We start from the raw sequence: 13,197 nt of genomic DNA on the forward strand, positions 1-13,197 counted from the left end.
CAAATTTGGGTTGTCACCATTTTAGTAAATTATCCCCTTTGAAAGGATTTCCTCTCATATCTACTTTTGACTGTGGGACACTAAGTGAAGGGAAATCTCGTCAATGGGACACAGAGGGTAAAAAAATAAATAAATAAATAACTGGCAAGGGTTATAACCCTCAGTTACTATCCAACATGAAAAAAAACTTTAGTTCCAAATAAAAAAATAATAATTCAGTGAGTGCTAATTTACTGACAATAGCCAAAATCTGTAGGAAACTGTGCAGTGCAGGAATCTTGTAAACCCCCACTATGTAATTGCACAGTGCTGGCTACTTTGTGAATAATAATAATATTTAATGATTATTATTTTGTAAACCTTTACTTCATTACCTATTATGTAAATGCACAATATCGGTTACCTTATGAACAATAGTAATAATAATACCTATTATTATTATATTGTTATATATTTTTTATGTAAACGCTTACTTTATTACCCAATATGTAAATGCACAATATTGGTTACTTTGTGAATAATAATAATAATTATTATTATTTAAATTTTTTTGTATAAATTCTTATTTCATTACCAAATATGTAGCTTCACAGTGTTGGTTAGTTTGTGACTAATACTAATCATCATAATAATAATTATGATGATGATTATTATTTTGTAAACTCCTATTTTATTGCCCACTATGTCCATGCATTGTGTTGATTACTTTGTTAAAATAGTTATTATTATTATTAATATTATTTTATTTTTTTGTAAAGCCTTTCAAAAACCCCTCTCATTGCCCACTAAGTAATTGCAAAGTTTTTGAATACGTTTGTGAATAATAATAAAAATAATAATAATAGTAATAACAATATTTTATTATTATTATTATTATTTTGTAAGCCATTACTTCATTACCCAATATGTAAATATGTATTTATTTTATTTATTTATTTATTTTTGTAAATTTTTATTTCAATACCAAATATAAAATCTGCGCGGTGTTGGTTACTTTGTGAATAATAATAATTATGATGATGAATAATATTTTGTAAACTCCTATTTTATTATCCACTATGTACCTGCACTGTATTGGTTACCAGAGATGTATAGTAACAAAGTAGAACTACTTAAGTACTGTACTTAAGTACCGAAATGCGGTATCTGTACTTTCTTAGAGTAGAATTTTTTTCTCCTACTTCCACTTTTACTTCACTACATTTTTTCAATGATTTCAATACTTCTACTCCAATATTTTTTTTTTTGTGCTGCATAGTTACTCGTTACTTTTAAAAGAATTACCACTGCCAGAACAGTAGATGGCAGGTTGCATAAAGCGCACAAAAATGTGTATAATGTCATTTGTAAATCAGCGCATACGAAAATAAAGGCTGTGTATAATAAAAGCTGCTATACCAAATCTTTCCAATAAAAAGAAAATATGAAACAAACAAATAAATGGTGCTACAGCGCTTAAAGTGCATCAAGAAACTACTAACAAACACAGGTTAATTATTTGAATAAATCATTTGAAATGATAAAAAAACAATATGATGTTCAAGCTTTTGACTTCTTTCTTTAATAACTACATAACACAGTACTTCTACTTCTACTTTCAGTACTTGAGTAGAATTTTTTTTTCAAAACTACTGGTACTTTTTACTTTTAGTACTTAAGTAGCAAATTTTTTGAAAAAACTACTTGCAATACTTTTTAAAAAAATGTTCAATACTTTAGTACTTCCACTTAAGTAACTTTTTCTGCGAGCACTTCCACTTCTACTCAAGTCACTTTTTGATCGAGTACTTGTACTTTTACTCAAGTAGAAATTTCGAGTACTTTATACAAGTCTGTTGGTTACTCTGTGAAAATAATAATAATAATAATATTTTATTCTTTTTTTGTAAACTATCACTTCATTACCTAATATGTAAATGCACAATATCTGTTAATTTGTAAATAAAAATAAGAATTATTATTATTATTATTTCATTAGTAAATATGTATTTGCACAGTGTTGGTTAGTTTGTGAATAATATTCTATTTTTCCTATTATTATGGCAGTAGATGGTGAAGGAGGTGTATTACCAGGAAATGACCGCTGTGTGTCGCGGTGGAGCAGTGTTAGTGTGCTGTGCTCCCAGTTTCCTGCTGTGGGGGAGATTGCTGACATCACACTTCTTCTTCTTCTTCAGCTGATGATCGGTGATCGGGTTGCTGCAGAGGATCTCTGTGTTGGTGGCAGTGTTGTGGGAAGTGGATCGGATTGCAGTGTTGTGGGAAGTGGATCGGATTGCAGTGTTGTGGTCTCCTGATGTGATCTCGGAGTTGTGTAGGAGAAGCTCGGTGTCGGAGGAATAGTTCCCTGCCTGGGAGGAGAAGTCCCGGAATGGGCTGCCAGCGGCCGGAGGAGTCTTGATGTGGATGTATGATCACCCCGGGGGGTGCCGGAGTATTGGGGGGCGAGGAGGAGGAACAAGTCAGGGTAAGTAGTGCAGAGTGTGCGCTGTACTCCGCCGATATCCGGCACTGACACTGGGCACAGCAGGCAGCAGTTGTGGTTCTCTTCTTGTTGTGGCACACAGATAGGGGGGGGGGGGGGGGGGGGGTCAGTGTACAGTTCAGTGATCAGTGTACAGTTCAGTGTGCAGTGATCAGTGTGCAGTGCAGTGATCAGTGTACAGTTCAGTTATCAGTGTGCAGTGCAGGGATCAGTGTGCAGTGCAGTGATCAGTGCGCAGTGCAGTGATCAGTGTACAGTTCAGTTATCAGTGTGCAGTGCAGGGATCAGTGTGCAGTGCAGTGATCAGTGCGCAGTGCAGTGATCAGTGTACAGTTCAGTTATCAGTGTGCAGTGCAGGGATCAGTGTACAGTGGGGTGATTAGTGTACAGTGAATTGATCGGTATACAGTTCAGTTATCAGTGTGCAGTGATCAGTGTGCAGTGCAGGGATCAGTGTACAGTTCAGTTATCAGTGTGCAGTGCAGGGATCAGTGTGCAATGCGGTGATCAGTGTGCAGTGCGGTGATCAGTGTGCAGTGCGGGGATCAGTGTGCAATGCGATGATCAGTGTGCAGTGCAGTGATCAGTGTACAGTTCAGTTATCAGTGTGCAGTGATCAGTGTGCAGTGCAGGGATTAGTGTGCAATGCGTTGATCAGTGTGCAGTGCAGGGGTCAGTGTGCAATGCGGTGATCAGTGTGCAGTGCAGGGGTCAGTGTGCAATGCGGTGATCAGTGTGCAGTGCAGGGATCAGTGTGCAATGCGGTGATCAGTGTGCAGTGCGGGGATCAGTGTGCAATGCGATGATCAGTGTGCAGTGCAGTGATCAGTGTACAGTTCAGTTATCAGTGTGCAGTGATCAGTGTGCAGTGCAGGGATTAGTGTGCAATGCGTTGATCAGTGTGCAGTGCAGCGGCCAGTGTGCAATGCGGTGATCAGTGTGCAGTGCAGGGGTCAGTGTGCAATGCGGTGATCAGTGTGCAGTGCATGGATTAGTGTGCAATGCGGTGATCAGTGTGCAGTGCAGGGATCAGTGTGCAATGCGGTGATCAGTGTGCAGTGCGGTGATCAGTGTACAGTTCAGTGATCAGTGTGCAGTGCGGTGATCAGTGTGCAGTTCAGTGATCAGTGTACAGTTCAGTGTGCAGTGATCAGTGTGCAGTGCAGGGATCAGTGTGCAGTGCGGTGATTAGTGTACAGTGCAGTGATCGGTGTACAGTGCAGTTATCAGTGTGCAGTGCAGGGATCAGTGTGCAGTGCAGTGATCAGTGCGCAGTGCAGGGATCAGTGTGCAGTGCAGGGATCAGTGTGCAGTGCAGTGATCAGTGCGCAGTGCAGGGATCAGTGTGCAGTGCAGTGATCAGTGCGCAGTGCAGTGATCAGTGTACAGTTCAGTTATCAGTGTGCAGTGCAGGGATCAGTGTGCAGTGCAGTGATCAGTGCGCAGTGCAGTGATCAGTGTACAGTTCAGTTATCAGTGTGCAGTGCAGGGATCAGTGTGCAGTGCAGTGATCAGTGCGCAGTGCAGTGATCAGTGTACAGTTCAGTTATCAGTGTGCAGTGCAGGGATCAGTGTACAGTGGGGTGATTAGTGTACAGTGAATTGATCGGTATACAGTTCAGTTATCAGTGTGCAGTGATCAGTGTGCAGTGCAGGGATCAGTGTACAGTTCAGTTATCAGTGTGCAGTGCAGGGATCAGTGTGCAATGCGGTGATCAGTGTGCAGTGCGGTGATCAGTGTGCAGTGCGGGGATCAGTGTGCAATGCGATGATCAGTGTGCAGTGCAGTGATCAGTGTACAGTTCAGTTATCAGTGTGCAGTGATCAGTGTGCAGTGCAGGGATTAGTGTGCAATGCGTTGATCAGTGTGCAGTGCAGCGGTCAGTGTGCAATGCGTTGATCAGTGTGCAGTGCAGGGGTCAGTGTGCAATGCGGTGATCAGTGTGCAGTGCATGGATTAGTGTGCAATGCGGTGATCAGTGTGCAGTGCAGGGATCAGTGTGCAATGCGGTGATCAGTGTGCAGTGCGGTGATCAGTGTGCAGTGCGGTGATCAGTGTGCAGTGCAGTGATCAGTGTGCAGTGCAGTGATCAGTGTACAGTTCAGTGATCAGTGTGCAGTGCGGTGATCAATGTGCAGTGCGGTGATCAATGTGCAGTGCGATGTACCTGGCAGCAGGGAGGATTACCAGTGCTGTGTTGTCACAGTGGCCATGTTCCATTTCCTGTCACTATACTCTCTGCCCCAGGAATGGATTTACACCATATACATTATCACTGGGCTGTGGGAGCTTCCAGATGACCGCACAGAGCAGGAAAAGTCAGGGAGATCACAATGCTGCACAGAGCAGAAAAAGTCTGGGGGAGGGGGATCACAATACCGCACAGAGCAGGGAAGTCTGGGTGAGGGGGGAATCAAGATACTGCACAGAGCAGGGAAGTCTGGGGGAGGGGGATCATAATACTGAACTGCCTGTAAAACTTTTTACTTTGTGTTTCAAAACATTTGCATCGATTTGCAGCTGCTGTTCCTCTGCCGGCCTGTGTACTCCTTCCTAGCAACTCTCATACATACAGATTTCTAGCAACGTCAAACACTTCCACACAGCTTTCCATCCCAAAGAATTAACCCCTTACACCCGACAGGTGCTGGCCCTTTAAAAGATACGCACTTCCCAGTCATACGATTGCTCCCATTTGTAAACCGTGACCCGGCATGGTCAGTGACAGGGAACACCAGTTATATATAAATATATATATGCACAGCCAGTGTAAGAGTAAAAATAAAGGCAACACTTTTTTTCCTGTTTTGGATAGAGTAAGGGAGGATTATAACCCCTGTCAGATTTTTTTTTTCTGCCATCTGTGTCCCATCGCAGAGATTTCCCTTCACTTCCTGTCCTATAGCCAAACAGGAAGTGTGTGGAAATCCCTCCAAAGTGAGGGATTGCTAAGTGTTCCCAACAGCAGATTTCCCCTCTATTACTGTTCTGGTGACAACCAAAATCTTGGGATTTTTTTTTTTACTTTCACTTTTGATGATAACAGTAAACAGGACAAATAGAGAGGACACAGACAGCAATAAAAGCCTGAGAGATGTTCTAATCCCTCTCCACTCTAACCACAAGAAAAAAACAGTTTCACCATTAGTTATACTTTAAGGGGTTAAATTCTATGTATAGTCAAAATAGTGAAGGGTTAAAATCCCTGACAGTTTGTTTGCTCTCTGTGTACCATTGCTGACGTTTCCTTTCACTTCCTATACCAGGGATGTTCTCTTGGAACACGTGTCCCCCTTGCCTGTTTGCTTTTGGGACAACTCTGAAAAGTTGGATTTCCCCTCCCTTTCTTTCTGGTTTTCAGCAGTCACAGATAGAGAGAGAGAGAGAATAATTCTACAGACAGTAATAAAACTGTTACAAAGGGTCTAAACCTTCTCTATTCCAACCAAAACTGAAAATAGGTTTTGCCTAGAGTTATGCTTTGAAGCATCATTTAATTTGGTAGAATGTGGAAGGGTTAGGACCTCTGTCAGGTCTTAATTGCTGTCTGTGTCCCCACTGAGGAGATTGAGGCCTCATTCACATGGGACGTACATAACTATATGCCCCTGTAGGTGTTCCGTACATCCCCATGCAAGCAGTTCCTTATCTAAGAGGCAGAAATGGCTCAAGGAACCCCTAGCAAGCTCTGGAGGAACCCTGGGGTTCAGTGGTTAGGAAACCCTGCCTTAAAGTGTCTCTAAACCCACATCATAAAAAACTCAATCAATGGTATATTACATGCTGTTCATAGTCACTCAGTCACTATGAGATTCTTTTTCTGTATTCTGCAAAAAAACCTGGTTGATCCTGCTGCTCTCTATCGCCACCTTCTGTTCATGTCCCCAATTTAGCTAGGGATTTTGCAGCTGTGGTGGCACCTGAGTGTTTTTCAGCTCATAAAACACTCATCTCTGAAGTCGCAAAACGCCCAACAAGCAAAATCCTATTCATTTCAACGGTCCTGTTCAAATCTGAACATTTTGTTGCCTAAAGCAAAACGCCTGAAGCTCAAAAAAGTACATGAGCCTCTTTTGTAGCAGATTGCAAGCGTTTTTGTTGGATGTTAATGCGTGCCTCCAAACACCTGCAAAAAATCGTCTAAAAAAAACGCCTGAAAATGATACGCTCAGGTGTGAATGGAGCCTTAGGCTGCTTTCACAGGGGCGGTGCCCCCGACGGAGTCCGATCTGCTCAGCAGGGGATCGATCTGTCGATCCCTGCTGAGCAAGCGGATGACAGCTCCGTCTATCCCATGGGTGTCCAACCTTTTTGGCTTCTCTGGGCCACAATGAGTGTAGAGAAATTTTCTCGGGCCGCATATTTAATATATACTATAGTTAAGGTATATAAGTAATAAAATGCCGCGCCCCCCGCACTAATTTAACACAACTAGAGGATGATAAAATGAAATGGAATCAGTATACAGAGGTTTACTTCTTCTGAGATATCATACAGGAACACTCTAACCACCATGACCACTTCAGTGATTTGGAGTGGTCATGGTGGTAGGAGTCAAAAACACTGCACATGCTCGCCCCCCCTAAACCCCCCCCCTCCCCTCCGAGGCAGCCTCTGCCTACAGTTGAAAGCTGCTGTGACCGTGCCCCCGACCCGACTTCCTTCCTCTCCAGCAAAAAAATAGAAAATTTTCAGGGGGCAGTGGGCCGCATTGCCTGCGGTTCTGGGCCGCATGCGGCCCTCGGGCCGCAGGTTGGACATGCCTGGTCTATCCGCTCTGTGTGCGATGGAGGTGTCAGATCCCCACTCTCCTCTATGGGGAGGTCGGATGAGAACGGACCGTCTGTCCATTTTCATCTGATCCTATCCGATCCGATCCTCCAGATGGATGGAAAATAGGGTTTCCATCCGTCCGGATTTCACGGACAGGATTGGATCGGATAGCAGCGGGTGTCAGCGGAGATGACATCTGCCGCTCCATAGGGCTGCATGGAGGATCCGATCAGGTCTGCCTGAGAAAGCCCGTGTGAAAGGGGGCCTTACAGACCGAAGTTCATCTTTCGGGGATACTTTGTTTATAGTTATCTCCCAGCGCTGAGCAATGTTGATAAACATTTGCTGGAGGCTCTTTTTTTTTTTTTTTTGACAGCTGTGAGTGAGCAGAGAACGGCTCTGCACTGCATGAATCGTGGAAATACCGGATTAAGATCATGAGGGGTGTTGAATCGTGATCGTGGTTTTTTTTAACAATTATTCGCGCAGCTCTAATTTCAAGAATATATTTGCATGACAATGTAAACAGTTTATTGATAATATTTATTTTTACTCTGTATTCCAAAGGCTTTTTTTTTTTTTTATTATTATTATTTTGAACATGTGACCAGCAGCTGAGGGCTAGAAGCTCCTCCTGCTTATGTTTCCCTGAAGACAGGCTGGGAAAGATCTGGTTCATGTGTCAGCTGTATATAGTTTAGAAAAAAGGTACTTGGATGTCTAAAAAAAATAAATAAATGACAGTGCCATCATTCCCATACTAAAATAGAAGGGACAATGTACATTTAACAGAGTGTGTTTAATATCCCTTTAAATGCTTGCATTTTAGTGAAGCTTACCGCATATTCTGGCTACACTCCAGTGTGCATGGGGCAAATGGAAAACAATTCATTGCTATGTACCCTAGCAGTTGCTGGCATTTATCCAGTGTGGAAAATGTGCGAATGATTCCAAAATTATGGGGGAAACCCTGGATATCAGTCAAACACAACCGAGAGTTCAAACCCTTTCCCGCTCAATTAAAGTATTACTAAACCCACAACAGTAAAATCAGTCTGTATATGCAGTAAAGCATGCTTGTTATACTCACTATGGAACCTAAAGAGTTAATCCTCTGCATTGTGTAAAAAGGCTGTTTGATCCTGTCTTTACTGATCCTCCCCTTCTTCCTCAGTCCCCAATCCATCTCCTGACAGTACAGAGCCTTTGGGGCACTCTGTACACGCTCAGTTTGATATGTAGTGCTAGATTTTTTTTTTTTTACTTGGGAGGGTGCATGTGATCAGCACAGGGTCAATCAGCACTGTCCAGACAGAGGGTCAGGGGTCATGCAGCCTCATAGGACGGTCAGAGGAGAATGAATACTCCTCCTACAAGCTTTAACCTGACACTGATAGAAGTCACAAGACTGCTATATACAGCTGATGAGAAAATTTATTTAGCAGTTTATATTTACTAAAATAATTGCATTTCCATGTTCTGTGTAGTGTGGGGGACCAGATATAGTGAATGCAGGATCTGGGTTTAGTAACACTTTTGAAAAAAAAAATGATTTGGAGATTTTTGATTGGACATTTACTTTTATTGTAATAAGTGCATTTCCATTATTTTGTGGTCTTTGACTGAATTGTTGGCGTGCAAACCGGTTTCTGAAATGTGACTAGGAGCAGCGGGATGACTTAGAGGAAGGATCCCTGGGTGGTGTCAGGATTAAGTAAGATTGGAGCTGGCAGCAATCAGTGCAATAAAATATACCAATTATATGTCTTCAGGGTGTCACCACATACGTAGGTCAGGCACTGGATGGTTTTCCTGTGCCCTATCCAGCAATATTACATTGAAGGAGGCTACATGCATATGGGCCGTTAGGCCTGTTGGTAACAAATCCCAGTGGGATGCACAGGTGCCCCATAGAGGACAATGGGAGGCCCAATCGGATCCTCCTGAAGAACGGACAGGCCGACTTAATCGGTCCACTGGTGTGAAAGAGGCCATGGTGCCCTGCGTTTTCACAAAAAGGGAGGTTTCCTTTTTTTTTCTTTTCCTATGTTGTGGTGCCCTGGCAGATTGTTATTATTATTTTTTTTTTTTTTTTTAAGTTAAACTTTATTGCGTACTTCAGCAAGAAAGTTTTACAGAAAGGAAATAGTAATACTAAACTGGAAGGTACATCCAATATCACAATAATTATAGAACAGAATGAGTCACAGCATATTTTAGGTACAAAATGGCAAATGAAGATAAATCATGCATGGCACGTCATGAAGGATGGCATTTAGATCAAATCTGCCAGGTGCTACTTGTAGGCAGCCCCTGCATGGACACAGCCGCTTGTCCCAACTTGGGGACAGTTGTGTGACTGCGAGTGAATGACCCTGAAGGCATTCACGGTCTGCAGGCCTCAGTACCCCTCTGAATGAGAAGTAAACTGTGGTAAAAAAATAAAAGATTGGCGATGATGGTGCAGCAAAGACAGATTCTTTCTCTCTACTCCCCATTACAGTTCTGAATCAGTTTAAGGCTGGCTTCACATAATTGTGAATTGGATGCGTTTTAGACCGCATCTGATTCACATAACATGTAAGTGTGACCGGCTTTCAATGGAGACGATTCACACATGTCTGGGGCGGCTGCGGTGTGAATTTGAAAAGGGTTAGGTGCATTTTTGGGTCTGGTTCAGGTGCCAATTCATGGAAAAATTTGCCTCAATCGTGCCTCAGTAATGGTTTAATCATGCCCGTCCGTGCCTCAATCATGCCCATCCCTGCCTCAATGATGCCCATCCATGCCTCAATTATGCCAATCTGTTCCTCAATAATGCCCATCTGTGCCTCAATCATGCCAATCTGTTCCTCAATAATGCCCGTATGCCCTAATTTCAGAGCGCCCCTCGGGGGTCACGTGACCGCCCGACCCTGTCTTCCCTGATCCAACAGCTACAGGGATCAGGGCTGAGAATATCCAGCTGGCGTCAGCCAGGAGGAGGGGAGGAGAGCTGCGGGCGCTCACGTGAGCGCTGAGCCCTCAAACTAGATATGAAGCAGCATTTATTTTTATAAATCACATACACTGGGACACAAACTGTAATATAACATGAGGAATTTTAGGAAAAAAAACATTCATTTTTGCAGCAGGAGGGGAGCGATCGGCATTGACGCAGCTGACAGGCAGGGGAGGAGGGGAACAGAGGAGAGACAGTGGATGACGGAGGCACATAAACTGACCACGGTATCAGGGCTCCGCAGCCATCATAAACCGTGGTCAGTTTACAGGGGGGAGGGCAAAACCAGGCAGGATCAGCCAGGTATTTCAGGTGATACAAAGGGCCAAATACACAGCATAAGCACTGTCCTGTATAAAATGCTTTAAGGCAACAGGATCCATTTTATTTTCTTTAGGGTAACAACCACTTTAACCAGTCCTGGACCGGAAGGATTTGCCCCCTTAATGACCAGGCACTGCGTTATTTTAACTGACAATTGCCTGATCGTGCGACGCTGTACCCAAATAAAATTTGTATCATTTTCTTCCCCACAAATATGGCTTTCTTTTGGTGGTATTCAATCACCTGTGCAATTTTTATTTTTTGCGTCATAAACAAAAAAAAGTGACAATTCTGAAAAAAAACAACAATATTTTTCACATTCTGCTATATAACAAAAAACTAAATTTAAAAATCAAAAATTTCATCATTTTAGGCCAATTTGTTTTCTGCTACATATTTTTGGTAAAACAAAACTGCAATAAGCGTATTTTGATTGGTTTGCTCAAAAGTTATTGTGTCTACAAACTAGGGGAAAGATTTATGTCACTTTTATTTATTTATTTTTTTCTACTAGTAATGACGGCGATCTGCGATTTTTAGCAGGACTGCGACATTGCTGCGGACAGATCGGATCCCTAACTGATATTTTTGAAACTTTTGGGGGGACCAGTAATCAGTGATAAAAATATGCACTGTTACTGTAATAATTACATTGGCAGGGAAGGGGTTAACCCATTGGGTGATCAAAGGTATAAATGTGAGCCTAGGGGAGTGTTTACTAACTGTGGGGGGAGAGGCTTGGGAAATGACCATAGAGACCTGTGATCCTATATAGAAGGATCACAGGCGCTCTGTGATCATTTCAGAGAGAAGAACGGTCAGCTGTGTTTACAATAGCTGACCGTCCTCTTTCAGCGGGGAGCGATAGCGGGTGCCCGGTGGCAGTCGCGGCCGCCGGTCCCGTGTATCAGCATCCCTGCTGCCTAGTGGGGGTTGGAGCGCTCAACCGGCGGCTTGCGTTTGCCCCCAGCAACAAGCGCGCGACTAATGTAGGGCTACGTCTGTTCACGCAGGAGGGCCAGCCTGCCGCAGTAAATGTGCGGCGGGCAGTCCGGAAGCTGTTAATGAAGTTCTGACATGGCTGTCCCCGAATGTCTTATCCAATATAAAGGCCATGGCGTTGTATTGGGTCCACTGATTTCCTTGGAATGTCACTCTGTGCCATGGTATTTCCTGGTTGTGGTTGTTTTAGGTTTGTTCTTCCATATCGGTCAGGAAAGTTCTCCCCTGATAACACTGACAATCCCTTAGAGTAAATACTGGCAGTTCTGACATATTGAGCTCTTATATAATAAAGTGGATTCTACATAACCGCACATTAGGCTTGTGTATGAACAAACACCATACAATCACTCATGTGTCATGGCTTGTCAACATTATGCTGCAAGTGTAAGTTACCTTATAGAGAATCCGGCAACATGCACACTAGCCCCTGCGCATGCAATCCCAAATTTTTCGTGCACCCAGAAGGTAAAGGTGTCCCGTCCAGCCCTGGTGCCTGCAGACGGTCAAAGTCTATGACATGCTAAAATATGCTGCGGCTGGATACTATACTGAGTGGTACTTGTGTATAGGGCCCTATGGGGGAAATTTACTAAAACTGGTGCATTCAGAATCTGGTGCAGCTGTGCATGGTAGCCAATTAGCTTCTAACTTCAGCTTGTTCAATTAGGCTTTGACAATAAGGCCCCTTTCACACGGGCGCACAGCTCGACGGAGTCCGTTCTGCTCAGCGGGGGATCAAACTGCCGATCCGCACTGAGCAGGCGGGTGACGGCTCCGTCTCCGCTCTGTGTGCAGAGACAGAGCTGTCAGATCTCCGCTGTCCTCTATGGGGAGATCGGATGAAAACGGACCGCCTGTCCGTTCTCATCCGATCTGATCCTCCAGACGGATGGAAAATAGGGTTTCCATGCGTCCGGATTTCACGGATCGGATTGGATAGCAGCGGGTGTTAGCGGAGATGTCTCTGCTGACACCTGCTGCCCTATAGGGATGCATGGAGCATCCGATCAGGTCTGCCTGAAAAACTGACGGGCGGATCGGATCGCCTGTGTGAAAGGGGCATAAAACCAGTGGAAGTGTGTTTCATACCAGATTAACAATATTGCTGCATGCTGTGTAGGGTATACAAGTTGTGTTTGTTCTTACCGAATTGATATATGTATAAACAACCTTTTTTCACTGATTGTTTGGGAGTATTTCTCCTTTTTAATGTTTTGTTTAACAAAAATGTATATATTTTCACCTTTCATTACTTACATTGTCTGGGTATCACATAATCCCATTCCCCTATAAACTGACCCTCCCGAGGATAATTTTTTGTCTGGCAGTGGATTGGTTTCTATGCACAGTTTTAGTAAATCTCCCTTGATGCATGTAGGGTCACAGCATAGTTCAACCTGTCATAGACTTTGATGAGCTGCAGGCACCGGGGCTGGACACCGCACCCGTGCTTCGTGGGCACACAAAGACATCGGGATTGGACGCCCAGTCTGCAAGGGACTTATATATGTAGCATCTAAAAATACCACCAGGTTGGCTCTAGATCAGGAGTGTCAAAATCGATTTCATTGCGAGCTGCATCAGTATTATGGTTGCCCTCAGAGGGCT

At 43.6% G+C, this 13,197-nt stretch overlaps 2 protein-coding genes across 3 annotated transcripts in view; one reads left to right on the forward strand and one right to left on the reverse strand.

Moving 5' to 3' along the window:
• Positions 1-13,197, reverse strand: part of LOC309555883 (cryptochrome DASH) — a 327,950-nt gene that overhangs the window by 78,284 nt on the left and 236,469 nt on the right. The window lies entirely within an intron of this gene.
• Positions 2,125-13,197, forward strand: part of LOC309555881 (mitogen-activated protein kinase kinase kinase 3-like) — a 256,846-nt gene continuing 245,773 nt past the window's right edge. For both annotated transcript variants that reach the window (XM_082258052.1, XM_082258053.1), the window contains exon 1: positions 2,125-2,467. In XM_082258052.1, coding sequence (XP_082114178.1) covers positions 2,411-2,467 — 57 coding nt within the window. In that variant the 5' untranslated portion in view covers positions 2,125-2,410. The remainder of the gene's footprint in view (positions 2,468-13,197) is intronic.

The sequence above is a fragment of the Pelophylax lessonae genome (assembly GCF_965119305.1).
Source record: "Pelophylax lessonae genome assembly, chromosome: 5".
Taxonomy (NCBI): Eukaryota; Metazoa; Chordata; class Amphibia; order Anura; family Ranidae; genus Pelophylax; species Pelophylax lessonae.